Genomic DNA, 20,380 nt, shown 5'->3' with positions numbered 1-20,380 from the left:
TGCAGCAGTGGTGTGTAACCAAGTGGTGTAATTAGGCAAACCTTTAGTTTCCAATGTTCTGAAGCTGACTTTTTTCATTTGCCAAAAAAGTTTAGTGTGATACATTTTCTCTGTATTATGAAAAATAATTAATACAATATATTAAGATAATATAAACATAACGGACACCTACCCAATAGTCGTCTGTTTCTCTGACGCCGACAAATGCTCTCTATACCTGTAGATAAGGCTGACAGGCCAGACAGATGCTCAGGAAAGGGGCGTGCCCGGCGTGCTGTCATAGTCGCATTAACTGCAATATCCGTATTGGAAGCTCATTGGCTAGTTAATGGAAAGTTAACGCCCACTCCGCACTAGTTTCCACATCAAGTTTCAATGCGGGTCGAACCACTGGTGACATGGTGGGGGCTCCTGTTTTCTTCTTGTTTAAATTTAGACTTTTAACCGCCTGTGAAAAAATACAGTAATACAGTGGGGAATATTTAAGGGGCCATTTATTCACTTCTTCAGTTGTAACGTAATTATTGCCCCCAAGATAACGTTATGGGCCAGTCCATCTTTGGTGTCCCCCTCAGCAGTCCGTGTTCCGTGACTCAACCTAAAACTGATGTAACTTGCCGGTTCTCTGCCGGGCCTACCTTCATAAAAGTACGAAACGGTCTGGACTACATCATGTGTGGATGACGTTTTGTTAAATAAATGGCCGGGCTTTGTTAGTGTGGTTAAAGGATAGCGGCCTGTAACTTCCAGCTGTTTCTGTGTTGGACACAGGGCGGTACACGATGAATCCAGCGCGTCGCTGTTCGGCTTTATTGAGCCAGCTCTGTGGGTGTCCGCGGGGGGGACCATGGTACTGTCGGTCCGATAAGGTCGAAGGTGGGGGGGTCAAAAGAACGTGTTTTCTGCTTGAAGCAAGCGGACTGTCCACCACCGGGGCAATGCCAGGTACTCTACATATTGTACACGATACTGTATAGTTTGTAATAAGTCTGTATGTGCCACCTGGGAACATTTAAATAACAAATCAAACTAAGAAGTCAGGTTAGATACAGGTGATCTCGATGTATTTTATGGATGTAGTCAATAATAAACTTATGGTGAATATTTGCCTGAAAAATGGTTGAAGTGATTTCTGACAACTGTCAGAAAATAGTATATTTTTGATTAATGAATTAATTTATCAGATTATTCAGTTTACAAACATAGAACAGAACAGATTGTTGAATGATGGGCATTTTTGGCAAAATAAAATTTGTACTGATGAGTTAATATGATGTGAAACCAGTTGTCGAATTGATAAATTTGCACAGGAAAAGTAATTGCTCAAAAATATAATTAAAGCTGACATTATACAGGTTTGTCACATGGGGGCACAGACTGAAACATTTCATTATTCTGAGCACTTTAGGGCCATGTAGGCTAATCATTATCTGGTTTTAGGTGTACACTCTTTATATGTGAATGTCAGAGGTTCTCGGATAAATAAAACAGAAGACCTATGAAACACAAAATCTGCAGGATCACCCTTTTTGACCTGTCAACCAATCAGAATGTTCCTTGGACATTGTCCTGCTCTTTTCCATCCTTCTTCATCCACAGAGGCTAACACTGCTGCCAGTGAGAAACTGCTTCTATTAATTTCCTCTCTAAAACTGCGAAACAGTATGTTCTGGATGTCCTTGCTTATGGGTCTTGAACAGGTACCTCATCTAGTGATCTGTTTGACTAGTCTCGCTTTCCCTTCAAGTTTCTGACACTGCGCTTTCTGTCTCATAGCATTAATGCTGGAGGTTAAAAGTTAAGTAAACAAACCTAATGCCATGCAGATCTTTACTGGCCTCCATCTCTGCTGGGATTGGTCTGGCCAAGTTTACATGAAGAAGACATGAGTGAGAGAGGGCACACAAACGTCAGATCAGGTGGTTGGGTCTATATTGTGTTTGTTATCTTCAATTAAAAGGTTAAATGTCTTGAATCAGCTTTACATCTGAAACCTCAAACTTTCTGATGACTGCAATGAAGTTAGGTGTAGGTGTACAGTTTATAAAATCATAGGAGTCAGTCTGTTACATTTTTTTTTTTTTTTTTACAAGAAAATGTTATTTACACACTTGGTTAATCAGATCTGGAGGAAACAGATGATCTTTGTGACTAGATTTTGGTTATGGCTATTGGAGTTTCCTCTCGAGCCCTCATTGTCAGTATTGCCCTTTAACACTTTCTCAAAGTGTCAGCTAGTGTCTTTTTTTTCCCACTGGAATTCAGCAGTTCCATAGGCAGCTCGTTGTCTATTAATTACATCACATATGTACAACACAGCCCTTCATTCATTTTTCACCTTAATTGAATCGGTCATTCTGGTAATTCAGTTAGTTGGTATGTGGCTCCCCAGAGCAGAGCAGAGACGAGGACATGGAATTTGATCTCCATCTGTGTACCCAGCACTACACAACACAGTCGAACCTGTTAATCAACAGCAGCTTCATTCAAGCCAGAAACTGGACTTCTGCTAACATGTGCTCTGAACGCAGACAAACAGTTTGAGTGAAGATTTTGAGTAATTGTGGGTGTGCTCAATAGATTCTGCATGTAGTACATTTAGTACTGAAATGGAAATGGGTGTTTGTTGTTGTACAGTAAGTTGTGTGCCATTGTTGAGTTGGCACTTAAACAGGATATGTGAGAAAGCAGGACATTGTCAATCTGAATCTGATCAGTCTTCCACAGGCAACGTCACCCACCCATGCAGTCTTCCTCATCACCAGGAACAGTATCTGCAGGTGTTGTCCTCTTGGCCACCCGCAACTCATTTCCACTGGCATCTCCTCTGGCACTTTCTAGCCACCAGTTCTCTGCTGCCCACCTGGTCGCTAAGTCAAGGTTACATTTGCTCTCTTCAGCTGTTTCAATAGTTTTGGAACAACAGTGGAGCTCCATGACACAGAGTAATAAGATGTACTGGGCTTTGATCCACACATAATACTTATTGCTAGGAGAAAGAGTTGGTTGACTGTTTTTATGCTGTTTATGGTGTTACAATATAAATATGTGTTTTCAGAAAGTGAGTAGGACTTACTTAGTTTCTTACCTGGTGATGATTCTGGGTCATATGGAGAATACTGAATAAGCATCTGAGTGAATTCTTTGTCTGACAGTTCATTGTACTCTGACATTCCAGTTCACTGCATTTCCTCTGAATTGCCTAAATAGCTCTGGTCGCCTTCCGTTACTTTGTATGTGTGTGTGTGTGAGCTGAAAAGAGAGGGAGGATATTCTTGAATGGACCAGTCAATGATTGAGTCACCTCCTTCATCTGGCTGCCACAGCAGAATTCATTGGGATAGTCTCATGAGAGTCACACTGTGCCTTCATAACCGCATCCAGCAGGCTGTCAGCACAAGAGATGGCTGAGAGGACAAAAGAAAGAAAGAACCTTAGGTGGATTACCTTTGGATAGGCTGAAAACGCTGTGTTTATGAGTGCATGTTTGTTCCATGTAAGTATCTGTTAGTGTTCGTCTTTATATAAGGCCAGCAGTATAAATTTTCCTTAATTCAGCTAAATCCTGTCCAGTGTAACCGCTTAAAAGACTTGCAAATGTGGAGATTGGATTCTTTTGGTCTGTAGCACATCCTGTCTTTGTGAAGCTTTTGAAGCTCAGTTTTTACTGGCACATCAGAGTGGAGTGATGGAGTTCTGTCTTTGTTCGGAGGCTGAATTTACTGGTGGTGGTGTTTGGCACTTGTTAAAATGACATGCTTTTACTTATCCAAGTGCTGTGGCCCCTGGGATGACATTGTCAGTTGACCAGCCGGTTGGTTGGGGGTTGATGGTTTTGGATTTTGACTTAAATATTTCAACACATACTGTGCAATTTGGGCATCAAATGTAATCTAGAAATTCTGGTCATCCACAAATGTTTCATATGGCACCATCAATAGGTCAAAAACTTTAATACTATATTGTAAAGTGATAGTTGTTCAGTATTTTGGTTTACGACAGAATGCTTGCAAACCCAATTCCATTCATTCCTCTGCAGTGCTTTGTTTTTAGGGGTCATTAGCAAATGTTACTCAGTAGTTATTACAAGATTGCATTAGACAACAAAATGTTTTGCAGGTGTACCTAATAAACTGGCAATGAGTGTTACAAAATACTAAATAGTAGGAAAGATATGTGCATGAGTAGTTAGGTATTGCCATCCTGAAGTAATCTTTTTCCAATCACGTGCCACTGACAAAAGGAATAATCCACACACTTTCTTTTTTGCTCTTCCAACCACAGAACACATACTTTTTGTATACACAACCACAGTAGTTAGCCCTGCCATCTCCACTTGATGGACAACATGCCGTCATTCTCGTTAACACCTCATCTACTTTCTGCATTCATTAGGCAAAGTCCTTATCCACACCATACACACACCTACTCACACCCAAGGCTGTGAGCATACTTTGTCTTCTTTTCATCTTCCATTTTCCTTCTTTTGATCCTCCCTGTTCTTCAGCATTTGCAGTCAACATGGTGACTATAAGATTGAAGAAAGCTCACTGGTCACCCTCATCCCTGTGTCTGAGACAGGCTTAGTACGCTTGCTGTCTCTGCACAAGTCATCTGTGAGTGAGAAGGACAGAGCAGGAGGGGAGGGGTGGGAGGAAAGTGGGGCAGATGTACTGGAGGATGAGTCACAAAATATGAGTCACAGAATGAAGGTCCTACATTTACACAAGTATTTCCAAGAGTGCTGAGAGGTCATGCTTGCAGGTCTTTGATAGTGTGGGGAGGGCTGAGTTGGCCTGGCTGTTAAAGTTCATGGGAGGGGACTGGGAGATGCTCCAGCACCTCCTGCCAGATGGTAGAAATGAAAAAGCTGTTCATAGGTGTGTTGTTAGACTTCCAAACCAAAGGATGCTTGGAGTGGTGGTTGCGTAGACATTGAGACATTATGTGTATAATACCTCATGTTCTTCAGTTCATGCAGTAAGTGCCGATGATGACGGTAAGACCCCCAGAGCAGTGCCACTGAGGGTCAATTTGTTTGACTTTTAACAACAACATTTTGTTTTCTCCTATTTAGCAATATAGATGTGGCCCCATGTCTCAGTAGCACATAGGGGATTACACATGCTTCTTGACATTCATATCTGCAATGCTGCCTACCACTGAGCGCAACCTATTTGAGAAATCTCTTTTCTAGCCTGTCCAAGAAGATCAGATACAGCAGTATCTGAAATTAGTAAGAATTAGCTAAGTTGATCTGAAGTTGTTCAGTTACATAACAAGAAACAGAGATCAATGTCCACTCAGTGTCCTTTCCTACGTTTGTACTGAACTGTTGCACTATTTCAGAGTGCTCTGAACAAATGTTCAGCCAGTATTTTTCTGTCCACAGTCCCATTGGCATCATTCATTGGGCTAAAGACCAAAAACCATTTCATAAAGAGTGAGTGAAACCAACTTTGGTAGAAAGTCTGGAATTAAATAGAAACCATCAGTTAAGGTAGGCTGAAAAGTAGTCCTACATGATTTAAACCTGGCTTTAAGAGAACTCAAACTCTGGAACTTCTAAGTATATACAACAATAAAGTACCGGGTGCTGAAATGGAGAGACTACACTTGTGTAATTTGAGTTGTCTGTGTATATTTTGAAAGAACAAAGAACATAATTTTCCTAAAGTCAATACAGTTCAGGATTTTGCTGCTACATGTTTCTTAGTGTGGCATGGCTAATAGTTTATGGTGACTCACGTAAGCAAAAATCACAAACCACCTTAATGACCCCTAATCTTTGTCTCATGCTTCCTCTCTGTCAGTTTGTCCAATGGGTGGCAGCAGCAGCAGTAGCAGGTTGTTTGGCACGTTGGCCCAGTCGCTGAACAGTGCTCCCTTGGTTCACCCAGAGCCATTCCTGGAGGAGGGCCCAGATCAGGACCTGGAACATTCCCTGGCCGAATTAGACGCAGACCGGTTGCTCAAGGAGTGCGAGGAGGCCCTACAAAGGCGTCCAGCCAGGCCACACCGAGAACTGGTGTATCCTAGCAGCACAGTGCCTTGCCACCACAAGCACAACCCCTCTATACGGATCATGCAGTGGAATATACTTGCACAAGGTAGAAAACTGTAAACTGTAATTATACAACTTTTGGATTTGTGAGGACTAAAAGGCTGTACTTTGTTTTTAGTGCTAATAAGCAAATGTTAGTATGTTTACATGGTAAAGCAACATTTATTAACATTCAGCTCAAAACACTGCTATGTCTCTGTACAGACTTAGAGATAGAGAGCATGGCAAGAATCTATAAGTGTGTCTTTGTTTACAGCTCTTGGTGAAGGGAAGGATGGATTTATCCGTTGTCCACCAGATGCTCTCAACTGGCAGGAAAGGAAGTACCTGATCCTGGAGGAAATCCTTACCTACCGACCTGACATCCTGTGTCTACAGGAAGTGGACCACTACTACGATACATTCCAGCCAATCATGGCCAGGCTAGGTTACTATGGCAGCTTCCTGGCCAAACCCTGGTCTCCCTGTCTGGATGTAGAACGCAATAATGGTCCTGATGGCTGTGCTTTGTTTTATCGCCACTCACGCTTCGCCCTTCAGGCCACAGCTCATCTGCGTCTGTCAGCCATGATGCTGCCCACCAACCAGGTAGCCATCGTGCAGACACTGACCTGCCAGATAACAGGCCGGCAATTGTGCGTGGCTGTTACTCATCTGAAAGCGCGTAGTGGCTGGGAGAGGCTGCGGAGCGCTCAGGGCGCTGACCTGCTGCAGAGTTTACGCTGCATAACGTCCCTGGCTGGCAGGCAAAGCAAGGCAGCATCAGCCATGGTCCCATTAATAGTGTGTGGGGACTTTAACGCTGAGCCCTCAGAAGACGTTTACAGACGCTTCACCTCCTCCCCTCTTGGCTTGAACTCTGCATACAAGCTGCTGAGCACTGACGGACAGACAGAGCCGGCATATACCACATGGAAAATCCGCCCCTCTGGAGAGTGCTGTAGCACATTGGACTATATCTGGTATACCCACAGTGCTTTGAGTGTGGACTGCCTGTTGGACATTCCCACTGAGGAGCAGATTGGCCCAGACCGCCTCCCCTCATACCACTACCCCTCTGACCATTTATCACTGCTCTGTGACATCAGCTTCAAGGAGGAACCCCCCAGACTGATGTAGGCTGCCACAGCAGCTCTGGACCAGTAGGAGGCCTGAGTGCTTACTCAGAAACAGTAATGAACTAACAGAGTGTGTCAGCTCCTTGTGAAGGTGGCAGAGAGCTAAAACATTGCAGAGCAAGTGAAACCTGATTAGTGTATGAATCATTTTATACACAACACACATAAATATCACTTCCTGTAAAGCTGCTGTTATTTTAAAGAAGCTTCAAAGAATTTTAGACATCAATTGACAAACACAGGTCGGCTCTAATGGTTTTAAAGTCTTTAACAGAACATTCTCAACTTCAGCTGAAGTTTGAACGCTGGAAGCCAGCTGCAAGTATTTATTTTTTCCAATACGCACTTAAAACTATTAGCACTTAATTTCTTAAAATTATGCTTTGAGCTTTCAGTTGGTTAAACCATAACAAAACAGCGTTTTATTTAGTGTCTTCTAATTCATTATTTTGCATTGAAGAAATCCTTCGACTTCAGTGTGACATTGGCAATCACGAGTTGTTGCTGTGATTGCTGTGACTATGATGAGAAATGTTAATATATAAAATCCTTATTTTTGTGCTTTTTGTTTGAATTCCTGCCTAAATATGAATGATGTGAAATTGCTCCTTTGCCTCAGTATGATGCCTTTATTCACATCAGTTGTATGTAGTATATGATTTAGCATGTATGGTTAATAAACCGATCAAAAGAAAATCTAAATACTACAGCAATTCTAGCTCTGTATCAACAGTTTGTCTTTGTCCGTTTCCTGTTTCAGTATTGCAGTGCTCCCACACACTGGCCTACAGAGCTTTGACCTCCAGCACATTTGAAACGAAGTAAACCTCTGACTACAAGCCAGATTTTACCTACCTAACATTAATGTTGAACCTCACTGATGCCCTTCAGCTTGACTAGTTGCAAATCTGTGCAACTAGTTTCAACATTGGGTGGGGCCCAAAGATAATTAGGCTTCTTTGGGACCTCAAGATGCTGACAGCTAGGTGGTGTTTAAAGCTGCTGATTTTAACCATTCAAATTAATAGTCATTCAACTTGGTAGTAGTGTTTTAATTATTAAAATGGCAGTAGCAATTTAAGACAAATACACAGAAGAGAAGAAAATGAAGAAACAATCACTATTAAAAGCTATATACACTATTTAAAATTGCAATTGGAAAAAGTGCACACATTGAGGAAGGAACTGACTAAATTTAATAACAGAAATAAGTTAATTGGGGTTTTATAGGTTTTAAGATTTTTGTGGTGTGTGGGATTTGTGTTGTCAAGCTGTAGCTGTTTACCTATTGCTAATATAATCTGGAAATCTATTTTACATGATTTGCAGTGGTTCTGTATTTGCAGTAAGTCTTTTTATGTGTATTTTATTAAATCAGTGTTGGTCTGAGTGGCAATGTCACTGCCACCTAACAGCAAGAAGTGTCACTAACCAGGGGCCTTTCTTTCTATGTGCATGTTCTCCTCATGTCTGTGTAGGTTTTCCCAAGGTACTCTAGCTTCCTTCCACAGGCCAAACACATATAAGTTGGGCATAGGTTTCCCATAGGTGTGAATGTGTTTGTCTCTATGTGATACCCTGTGATGTGTGACCAGATTTAAAACGTAAGTTTGGTTTTAGATTTACCCAATGTTTTCTATGCCAACAAATCTATTTAAAGTGGCTTCAGAATGTACTCAGACTGCTTCACTCCTTACACACACTTTATAGAGCTGTAGATCTAATTTGAAATAGATAAAACTGCTCATTGCTCAAAAGACCAGAATTACAAATTGGAAATTCTTTCAGGAATGTTTGCACATTAACAAGAAAATCTGAAGTCTCTTATGTACAACAGTTCTCAGCATTTAATTCAGTGCTATGGCCCTTCAGTAGGGATCCCAACTTGTCCAGTCTTCTGAGGGAAGTCTCTCGAAATGTTGCACACCTGGATTGGGACAGTTTATCCTATTCTTCCTAGCGCAACATCTTGTCTTGGCTGTTTGCTTCAGATCACTGTTGTGCTGAAAACTATTTTCAGAAACTAAGTACGTGTGCTGTGGTCTACAGAGTTCCTTGGACCTCATGGCTTGGTTTTTATCCTGCCATGCAGTGTGAACTGTGGGACCTTACATACACAGGTGTTCCTTTCTAATCTATGTCTAATCAGTGTAATTTGCCACAGGTGGACTCATCAGTTCTAGCCAGTGATAACTAAAGCAAAAAGGAAGTACCTAAACACAGTTCGAAGAGTGTTGTAAATGACACATTTACAACACATTTAATAAATTTGCAACACTGTCTAAAGGCATGTCTTCACATCATTATGGGCTACTGAGAAGAAACAGCTCCCATCCTACAGCTGGCCTAACGTATCTCAGACAGGGGGTGACAGAGGCCTTCCTTTAGCAGCAGCCTGGTGCCTCTCTGTGGCCTGACCTGCACCATGTCCTTGTTAAATGTCAGCTTTCCTCTCAGCACACTTAACATGTCCCTTGGATAGCATGTCATTTTTCAGATGGCAGAATGAAACAACTTAAGACGATTTTAATTCACATTTGTCTTTTTTATAATACATTGTTCAGTAAAATCTACCTCAATACACAGAGTACAAGAAAAAAATAGTATATTATACTTCAAATGTGGAGCACACTATTTAGTTCTTTAGTCTTGAAGAAGACATCCTTTTACTCCCTTTTTATGAACAGTAAAAAAAAAAGATGCAAAATGGAGAACGGGACAGTGCTGTGGGGTAACAGAACTCTGCAAACCATTAAAGAGTGGAACCGAGGAAGAAACAAAGATTAATTCAAACTACATCTGTACTGATACATACCTGCTGAGTATCAAAAAAGGCTTTTTACATTTACAACAAAGTCTCGTCAGGCTTTTTATATTAGGTTTGATTACAAAAAAAGTTTGTTTTCTTTTACAATCTAAGGCTGCCCATGTCTTCGGAGCTCCGAACAACGTGTCTGTCTGTGTGTGTGTGTGTGTTTGTGTTTGGGTGAAACGAGTCCCTTTACTCCTTTGTAGGGCTTCACAACTCTATAGTGAGAGCAAATGTGCTCCTGGAGACCAACATGAGGCTGACAGTCTGAGCCAATCAGAGAGCAGCCCTACTATGAGGCAAGAGGGAGGTGTGGGATGTGTCCTGCACTTCCTCCCCAGTGTCCACAGTCACTTCCAGTACCTCCAGTGGCCTCCTGTGGCCCATGGAGCTCTCAGGATGATGGGGCTTCGACAGATGCTGCTGGTGGGCTGGTGGGCTGGAGGGGGGCAGGGCCTCTGCTGCTGCCTCTGATTGTGCTGCTTCAGGCATACTGGAGGGCTTCAGGGCCTGCGGGGAGGTTTTGGGCAGGGTGGGGTGAGGCTGGCTCACCTGGACAGAAAGCTGAGGCAGGGGCTGGGCAACCGCCGCTGGTTTGGCCAGGATGAGCTGTGGTGCTGATCGGCCTGCTGCTAGCTGGACTGTAGGAGCGGCAGCGGCAGAAACAGGTTTGGTGGCAGCCGTGCTAGCTAGCTGTGTAGCAACAGGTTTGGCATGGATGAGCTGTGTGACCTGGCCCGACGGGCTGGCCTGCATGAGTGTGGCCAGCTGGTTGGCTGGGATGGTAATGATGGTGATCTTCTCCCCTGCTTTGGAACCAGCAGGCAGTACAGTGGGCAAAGCCTGGATCACCAGTTTGGGGGGAGTGCTGGAGGAGGCGTTAGCGACAGTTACCGGAACTCCTGTGGTAGTGGTGAGGATGGGGGAGGAGTTTAATGTCACCTGACCTAGTGAGTTGGTCATGACCACTGGCATGGCTCGTATGGGTCTGCAGGAGAGGAGACAAGAATGAGAACATGTTACAACTGCAAGTCATGACTTTTTGTCATAGGTCTCATCATATGTCCATTATGGTCTTATTCATTAATGGCATCAGTGCTGAAATGGTGTACGTATTATTGACAAGATACATTAGAGGTACTGACCCATAAAAGCACAGGCGGTGATTTAACAATTTGAATACAGTGAATAAATAAATGAATTGGCCAGCTGGTGAAAATTAGTTAACTTAGAAACAGGCTTAGAAATTTAGTTCAGTCAGGTTCTAATAGGAGGGACCTTTCTGTGTGGAGTTTGCATGTTCTCTCATGTGGGTTTACTCCAGGTACTCTGGTTTCCTCCCACAGTCCAAAAACATGTATGTCAGGTTGATTGGTGACTCTAAATTGTCCATAGGAGTGAGTGTGAGTGTGTGAGGTTGTTTGTCTCTATGTGGCCCTGTGATGGACTGGTGACCTGTCCAGGGTGTACCCCTGCCTTTCAGAGAGCTGGGATAGACTCCAGCAGATCCCTGTGACCCTGGTTAGGAATAAGTGGGTATATATAATGGATAAATGGGTTCCAACAGACAGAATCTATCAATTTTGCTAACAGCAATCACACAGTCATGACAAGAGCCAGTCAGATCATTTTTACCACTCTGGTCATGTTGCTTGTACTGTTATTTAAGATCTCATCCACAATTAAACATCAAGCTTCCACCTGCCTTCAAGAACTGAGATACTGGGTAAGAACTGAACAGGATGGTCTGAGCTCATTAGGGTCATGTTAGCGAAGGAACTCTGTAGCGATATTATTGCCATGTTTACTGGTACATATAAATGCCAGATTAGAACAAGCCTCTCAGACCTGGTCCCAGCATTGCTGGGGATGACAGTGACATATGTTTGTTGAGGCTGGGTGGCAGCTGGGGAGTTTGTGACCAGGTTGACGGGGGCCTGCTGGTGAGCCGGGTGCTGGCCAGCCATCATGCCCTCGCTATCCTCCACTTCCTCGCCATCCTCCTCATCCTCAATCACCCGAATGTTCTTGGGCATGTCTTTAAACTGGTAGGCCAGACGCTGACCCTCCACCTTCGCCAGGATGCCCCGTTGGTAGTAATACCTACACACACACAAAAACAGGAAACATCAAAGCTGTTATTACTTATGACAGTGACAGACTGATCTTGACAAGGGCCAAGATTCAGGGCTATCAAGCGTTGGGGCGTTGAGTCTGACCTCAGGGCTCGGCCCATGGTCTCATAATTCATATCAGGCTTGTTCTTGTGCTTCCCCCACAGTTTGGACACAGCTTTGGAGTCAACCAGTTTGAAGATGCCTTTCTCTCGCTGCATCCATTTGATGTACCGGGGGCAAGTGTTTTTATCCTGGAGCAGCTCCAACAGAAACTCCCACAGATAGGTGGTGTTGCCTGGAGGACACAACAGGATGAAATCCTGAACCTCATCTCTACAATGATGTGTTAATGGACCATTATAGACATTTACATTGTCTCACATAGTGCTTTATTACTTCACTAAACACAGTTTGAAATTATGTTGTACATAATATTATGTCATTATGTTGCATGCTGTGTACCCATGCACCAATTTGGCTTAAGACAAGAATTGTTACAGACCTTTGCCTTCTCTTGGCCTCTTCTTGATACCCAGGTCAAAGGAGCCATTGGAGGCAGGCTGGTGTGTCTTCGGTTTACGTCCACCTGTACTCCACATAAACACACAGAGCAGGTTTATGCCGTTTTGAAAGACAAATATTTAGAATTTCATGTCAGGAGGCCTTGTCACACAATGTTTTGGCACTCAATAAGTTTAACTGCAGTCTCACATTCCCCACATTGTCTGTTCAGTCTGTATCATGTTCAAACATGCATGATACTATTGTTAGCCATGTAGTGTACTACGCAGCATTGCACTGACTCTGAAGAGATGATCCTGTTCTTGGGATCATCTCTTCACTTTTTGCACACTATGCAGTGTGCAGTGGACGCCTGAAGCAGAGGACAGCCCACATGATTCTTGCAAAATCACTCTAGTTAAGGCTGAGAAAGGGAAAACAACTGCCATTGCTCAGATAGTTTATTGCTGCACCATCAACATCGAGAACCCCAGCAATATTTTATATTCTCGCTGATTGCTGAGAAATTTGAGAAGTTACACAGCCTTTAGCAAGTGTTTTACTAATAATAAAGTACACATCTTTTACACCGGTCACTACAGCTCCATGTAACATCAGATCTGAGTAGTGCCCTGTAATCATACTGACCTCCTCTCTTCTTTTTGGTGGCAGGTTCACATTCAGGTGGGATAGGGAAGGATTCCTCCTCTATAGATCCACACTCCGTAGACACTTCCACTACTGTCTCCATCATCACGTCCTCTGCTGTGGTCAAACAAAACACAACATTCACTGTTCTTCTGTTGGATGAGACTGAGGAAACCACAGGGACACTGTATTTGGGGTTTGCAACAGCATGTTTTATGAAATGCCTGCAAAATGCCAGGAGTCATTATTAATACACATGCATGACAGTGTGTCATTGTGTGTGACCCATAAGCATGAAGACAGCACATCCTCACATTAAATATCACCACCATTCTTATGGCTACAAACCTCTCTGTTTACTTCAAAGCAGGTAGATGGACTTTATGTCTGCATAGATGGACGTGTTCGCTAGAGAGGCAATGATTATCGATTTTGATTATATGCTGAGAAATAATTACAGTTTCACGATTATCATGCGTTCATTAATTTCACAACAATACTAATGTATAAAATTACATGAACACTCATTAAGTTTTAAAGTGTTATTTCCCTTATGAAAATAACAAATGGAAATAGATCACAAAATTATTTTCTGTTTGTGTATTCTTTCAACATTTCTTTTGGATTTAAAGAAGAGCCACCACTGCCTGTACAAGCTGATGTTATATTAGTGTTTTAGTCCTGTCATATGAACTTACAAAGCCCGACATTTACTCAAGACAAACAGGAGGAAGCAACAAGATGTAACGTTCACTGTTCGCTGACTGAAGGTCTTGAGAGGGCTACATTCTGTCTTCCATAGACTAATGTTATATGTCGCTCTGTTCACGTTGGACTGAAAGCCCAACTTGTATCACTACAGCATTGATTGTGATACGTTTACATTTAATTCCCCACAACCTCAATGTTTCATTACGTAACTTGACACGTAATCTAACTTAGTTGTTATGTATTACCTTTACTTGGGCATGCAAAGCTGTGGTGATCCCATAGGTACAGCATCAAATTTGATGTACTGGCTCCTTTAGCAGTAACTTTTATATAGCAAGTTTTGCAAACAGGTGATCCGTCATCTGCAATGGCGCCCTGGTCATCCTTGGTGTACCCTAGATGCCCCACACTACTGACTACAGGTGTTTCTTTGGTGGAAATAAAGCTTCGGTGTTTGGTCCCTCTCCTATAGTTTATTTAATGTGTGTAGTAGCCTTTGTGTCTCTGATAAGCACGGCACTTTAAGCTGGTTCACTGCAGCTGCAACTTTGTTTTCGTTTTGTGCAAGTTGCAACAGTTCTGTTCCATGTACCAGAAACACTTGGTGTAGAAGAGCCTTTATGATTAGTTTAACTGTGATGTGTTAAAGCACACTTAATCTGGAAATTGGTTAATTGCTGCATCCTTAGTGCCACATGTTTTCAGAACTTCACCTTACTATTTCATCCATTTAACATAAAATGAGATGAGATGAGATAAGACGACATGTGGCCAACAAGGGCAAACGCGCTGCAACGGCCAAAACACCAGCAAAAGAGAAACGCTGCAAAAGAGAAAACACAACGGAAGTGCGCCAAGCCGATAGGGGGACCCTGAACTGAGGGGTGCTATGAACAAAGACCTTTTACACAGGTGAGAGAGACACATGTAGTGATATAAGTCACGTCTCATTTCGGAGGCTGCGTAATGACGCAGCTTATAGTCTTTTACAATACTGTACTTTTATAATACTGTAAAACATGACGGCCAAGAGTTTAAAAAATAATAATTGGAAAACGTACCTTCAGATCTCCCACCCTGCAAAAACAACCCTCCCCCTGTCTCCCAACATTGTATGACATTTTGATCAAGTAAACAAATGTAACAGAACATTGTTAGCACATATTAGCTCATGAGAACAATCATCAGAGGACGCTCATTCTGTTGCAATTCAAAACTATAAGCTGCGTCATTACGCAGCCTCCGAAATGAGACGTGACTTATATCACTACATGTGTCTCTCTCACCTGTGTAAAAGGTCTTTGTTCATAGCACCCCTCAGTTCAGGGTCCCCCTATCGGCTTGGCGCACTTCCGTTGTGTTTTCTCTTTTGCAGCGTTTCTCTTTTGCTGGTGTTTTGGCCGTTGCAGCGCGTTTGCCCTTGTTGGCCACCGTACTAGATCCAAATATGATGTCTTCAAACAGATACTGTTATAGCATAGCATATATCTGGTTTAATTTACCTACAAAAAAAGTTATCTTGACAACTGAATTGTCTAAATTGTTTTTGAGTCACAGAGTAGATCATTTTTTGGAGCAGCAAAATAAATAAATATGTTTAACAAAGGAAGACAAATAACCAATATAGCCAGCATAAATACTGCTTCTTTGATACATACTGTACTACATGCAAGGAATTCTATAAGCTTCTAACATCATAAAACATAAAACGTTTTTGGCACTCATAACATTACCTATCAGGGAAAAGAGTTGATACACTACTTCAAACAACAAATTAGCCAGTAGACCACTAGAATAACTCAATAAAACAGCTACTGACTGCTGTAATCTCCATCTAAGATGCAGAGATTACAGATTCTGATAAAACAGAGGAGCTGGCAGTGCATTTACCTGTGCTGCGCTCGCTATGCAGTCCTCCAGGAGACTCCATGTGGAGAAGAGCTTCAGCTGCTTCAAACGTTTTGTCAAAACACACCATGTCATGACCTGACATCTCAACTGGGTAGAAAAGCAGACAAAACTCAGCACACAGACCTCTGAAAGCAATACATACATACAACATACATACAATACTGACAACAAACAGTAAGACCTGTGACATCAAATAAAGGCACAAAGACCCTCTTTCTGGTGAGAAAAGGCAACATGCAGAGGTGCTACAACAACCACAATATTTTGAAATGTTGACTTCCTTGTTTAGCCTTTGTAGCGGTAGTCTGATCCTCCCTTCCTGTTTCCCATGAGCTTGTCTAAACTGCTAGACACCCCTCCTGCCAGCAGAGGGCAGTCTACTGCTGTTACACATCAACAGCAGCTTGAACTTCTCCCTAATGAACAGGTATCATTAAGTGTTGAGGAACACATAGGTTCCTATGTGTGATACTAAAACTGTGCATAAGGTATTTAGACATAATTTACACATTTACTTAGTCCCAGTAAACCCCATAGAAGAGCTTCTTCAAAAATCCCAATCATCCATTCATTATTTCTAAGACAGTTATAACATTGAGAGATTTCAGTCTCACCAGTCTCAGCCACCTCGGTAACCACCTCCTGCTCCTCAGCCACATCCTGCATCAGGTATGTGTCATCATCGTAGACTAGCACCTGGGCTGAGTAGCACTCCTCCACCTGGGCACTGGGCACTTCCTCCACAATTACAGCTGGACAGCCCTCCTCCTGCAGCACCACACCCTCCTCCGCCTCTTCCACATCTTCCTCCACCTCCTCAGTACCCTCCATGATTACTGCTTCTACCTCCTGCTGAACCACTCCTTCCTCCTCCTCCTCTTCACCAGGAGGCTGCTCACACTAAACAATTTGGAAAGATGTGAACTTTTTTTTTTTATGTCACTGTTCTCCCAGATCTTAACAATTTAGTGAATAAATACAATGTTATTATTGTTATTATGTTACTACCAAAAATAGACAAAGTAAAAAAAATTAAGTCAGTTTTACATAAACCACTACAGCAGTAGAGTGTAAAATGAATGGTATATTATTGTCATTAATGTCTGTTCTCCAGCTTTCTGGGCAATAGACATGCTTGGTTGTATGAAGACAGATGCTAATATAATAAAAAGGCAACAAAGGACATCTCACAAGAGACAACAAAGAAACGAAATAATGTCGCAACACAAGCACACAACGAACACATATTATAAAAGGATGTTAATAAAATTAGCAGAAACATCACTGAAAGATTTTATTACAAAACATCACAAGGATGATCTGCAACTCTAACACCTGGATGAGAGAGCTTTGTTTTCACTGTGGCGAGGCTGTGGTAGCACCACTGGTTGTTCAAATACAAACACATTCCACCTCCTGACTTTATTTCTCATCTTCACTGTATCTCTGTCATATGTAAAAAGAGTAAATCCATCCAAGTAGGTGTATGAAAAAAAATGTCATGTCATCTATCTATCAACAGCATGACTGGTTTCAAGTGTTGCCTTCTTGGTTGAATACATCCTCTGCTGCACCTCCACCTCATTGGTGTAATCCAAAGCTTGAGTAAGAGGTGCAGGTCCAGGATACCTGTCACAGCAGGTGGGAGATGTTACAGTACCTGCCAGCTGTAGGTGGTGTGGACTCCTCACCATTCAACACTATGGTTAACACTCCATAAAACCATTAAAAACATCCAAACATATGTAACAACGAAGATGTGTCACTAAGTCTGAACACTATGTCCCCTATTTCCACACTATATTGATCCAACAAACATTTACACAGCAACATTCCAATGACTGCACAGCCAAACACCAACTTACCAACTAATAAAACAATTCGCTTGAAATAAAATAGCAAAACAATTTAATAATCATATGATCATGTAGAAAACGAGATGAAAAGTGATGAAAATTCTATGCTTATATCCTCTCCAATGTAAGGATTTTATTCTTTACTATACATTGCAGCACCCTGAATATCATTTGGCCATTACCAAGATAAGACAAACAGTGTGAACTTGAGCTAGGGGAAACAACAAGAAGAATTTTTACTACATTTTTACATTTTATTGACAAAACCACTACTTGAGGAAATAATCGATTAACTAATAATGACAAGACAATAACTGCTAGTTGCAGCTCTGTATAAAATTATTTTAAAATGTATTGTTGGATTTTGTCTTCTATCAAGTGGATCCTTAACGGTTTCCCAATAGGATACTGATTGTCATATTGCTGTGTTAAATGCATATAAATAACTCTACATTTACATTTCAAGGAAAGCACAGGGAATTACAAAATTTATTTTAACATTTTAATGTATGCATCTATAGCCTACATAACCCATGACAAGACAGCTGATTCCGGAAACATTTACTGAATAACAATACACTAATTGGTATGCTGTGCACCCGTAGGTTTACTGCATTAGACAAATGCCATTTTTTTAGATTACATTAGATTAGATCACATTTATTGACCCAAAAGGGAAATTCTTTATTTTATAAACTAGTGTAAAGAACTCTACCTTACATACATCACAGAAGAAAGTTGAATTCACTGTACTCTTATATCCTCTCCCTGACTTTCACTATTAACACAAGTCCTCAAATCACTGATCACCATTTTTTCCAACATGGTGTTTCACTGACTTACCTGCTGGGGCTCCTCCACCACAGTGACATACTCCACTATATTCCCTCCACCATCTGACACTACCACAGAGGTCATCACTCATTCCTACAAAAATCAAAGCAAAGTGAATCAGGATGGAAACACTATCTGACAGAGCTGACAGATTTAGAATACAAATGTGAATTTGAAATATCATATATATACAAGTTTGCAGGCGCTGGGATCATGTGAAAACCCACAGGCACCCACTCTCCTCATGACTTAGTCCCAGTAATGTTGTGGTCTTTGGTGTGAGGGAAAGAGCGCCACGTCATGCTAAGACAAATCTTCTGAACTCAGTTTTATAACAGTGGGTTTGTGGCTTCAACAACATTGACCCTAAAGCTTATAAAACAAAAATGCAACTTATCAGTCATAGGCCTTCATTAAGTATCAAATTCGCTATAGGAAAGACTTAGGGCTGCAGACTACAAACACCTCAGACAGTAAGACCAACAGTAAATGATAAAACACTGATATCAGAAGTCTGTGACATATGCTGGGTGTTTCACTGTGTTAACCCTGCAAAAATATGGTGGGTTAACAGTTTCTAAAACCAATTCGTAAAGTTTGAATTCATTGGTTTATTGCTCAATATATGAATGCAGAGTTTAGCACAGTCCTGATACACTGTTTTTATGTACGTGAAAAAATATAAATGGCTAAAAGACAATGTTTTTGGAGTGGCTTTCTCGGACAGTTCATCCTTTACGGTAAAAAGAAAACGGTACAACTGGACAAATGCCAGCAAGACTAATAAAAACAGGAAGAGTGCCTAAGAATACTGCCAGTACCCATAGTGCCAAAGATGTCAGGTTTGTTGGAAAGACCACAGGCACTGGCTATCCTCACAGGCTAATGTTTACCTTCTGAGCGGGCTGGCACGTCAATGCTCCTAACTCTGCAGCTAACTAGTGAGCTAATGCTTCTCATACTTCAATGGCAAGAGTGATTCAACGACTGGTGACATTGTGCACTTTGTTATGTCGTTTCACATATCCAGTACCACCAAATTATTATTAATTAAACAGAGACTGCATTCCCCTCCACAACCCAGTAACTTAGCAACGGCTAAGATGAAGTTTAACGTTATGTTCTGAGCTCAATTAGCAAACAGCTAACTACCAAATATACATACCGCGTTTAATAGAGCACAGAACCACTGACTGGCCAAGAGCAAATTGCGACGTTTGTATTAAAAGTTGTGATCTATCGATGCCTGCTAATATGTTAAAGTAATGTTTCCTTCTCTTACCTTGTTTTGCTTTTGCTAGCGAAAAGTAAGCTCCACGGCTAGCGCTAGCTGGGCCTAACGTTAGCTAATGTTAGCCAAGTTGACAAGGCCAAAACGCTTACTTCTCTTGTACAAACAAATGTTTGCAAAAACTCCGTTTCTCTAAAAGCACTCTGCGGAACCCTACAGCCGTACCGCGTTGAAACCTAAACGCTGAACGTGGATCCAAATCCAGAAGTTGTGTTTTGATAGCTGCTTGCTTCTTGCTGTGCGGTAGCCTTCCGGCGCGCCGCCTCTTCGCCACAACGAGCACGTCAAACCACAGAGCGCCGTGACGTCACCAGGATGAGCCCCATCAAAACGAGCACAACGTCGGATGCACTTACGGCAAATAGGTGTACAGGATTCACATTTAGGATCCAGCAGATCCCTGTGACTCTAAATAGGAATAAATGGCTATAGATAATTGATGGATGGATTCACATTTAAGATATCTGTGATGTATTTATGACTACTGAAAAGTCAAAATTAGGATATCTGTAATGCATTT

General features: G+C 41.9%; 2 protein-coding genes across 5 annotated transcripts; one reads left to right on the top strand and one right to left on the bottom strand.

Annotated features, from left to right (window-relative positions):
• Nucleotides 1-325: 325 nt before the first annotated feature.
• Nucleotides 326-7,900, top strand: nocta (nocturnin a). 2 transcript variants are annotated; one of them, XM_026329877.1, is made up of 3 exons: nucleotides 326-945; nucleotides 5,814-6,110; nucleotides 6,321-7,900. In XM_026329877.1, exons 1-3 carry the CDS (start codon nucleotides 783-785, stop codon nucleotides 7,181-7,183), a joined length of 1,323 nt encoding a protein of 440 aa, XP_026185662.1. In that variant the 5' UTR covers nucleotides 326-782; the 3' UTR covers nucleotides 7,184-7,900. The 2 variants fall into 2 exon arrangements, with proteins under 2 accessions (XP_026185662.1, XP_026185663.1); XM_026329878.2 differs by lacking the exon at nucleotides 326-945 and adding an exon at nucleotides 3,342-3,496.
• A 1,788-nt stretch (nucleotides 7,901-9,688) lies between these two features.
• elf2a (E74-like factor 2a (ets domain transcription factor)) lies at nucleotides 9,689-20,137 on the bottom strand. Of its 3 annotated transcripts, none has more exons than XM_026329874.1 (9): nucleotides 19,852-20,137; nucleotides 18,579-18,662; nucleotides 16,494-16,779; nucleotides 15,859-15,966; nucleotides 13,258-13,374; nucleotides 12,611-12,694; nucleotides 12,211-12,403; nucleotides 11,840-12,094; nucleotides 9,689-10,979 (listed from the first exon to the last, which is right to left on the bottom strand). In XM_026329874.1, exons 2-9 carry the CDS (start codon nucleotides 18,651-18,653, stop codon nucleotides 10,268-10,270), a joined length of 1,830 nt encoding a protein of 609 aa, XP_026185659.1. In that variant the 5' UTR covers nucleotides 18,654-18,662; nucleotides 19,852-20,137; the 3' UTR covers nucleotides 9,689-10,267. The 3 variants fall into 3 exon arrangements, with proteins under 3 accessions (XP_026185659.1, XP_026185660.1, XP_026185661.1); XM_026329875.1 differs by having other exon boundaries at nucleotides 13,258-13,371; XM_026329876.2 differs by lacking the exons at nucleotides 16,494-16,779; nucleotides 18,579-18,662; nucleotides 19,852-20,137 and adding an exon at nucleotides 16,061-16,478.
• Between the last annotated feature and the right edge of the window lie 243 nt (nucleotides 20,138-20,380).

The sequence above is a fragment of the Mastacembelus armatus genome, chromosome 10 (genome assembly GCF_900324485.2).
Source record: "Mastacembelus armatus chromosome 10, fMasArm1.2, whole genome shotgun sequence".
Lineage (NCBI taxonomy): Eukaryota > Metazoa > Chordata > Actinopteri > Synbranchiformes > Mastacembelidae > Mastacembelus > Mastacembelus armatus.
This window is presented reverse-complemented; position numbering and strand designations above follow the sequence as displayed.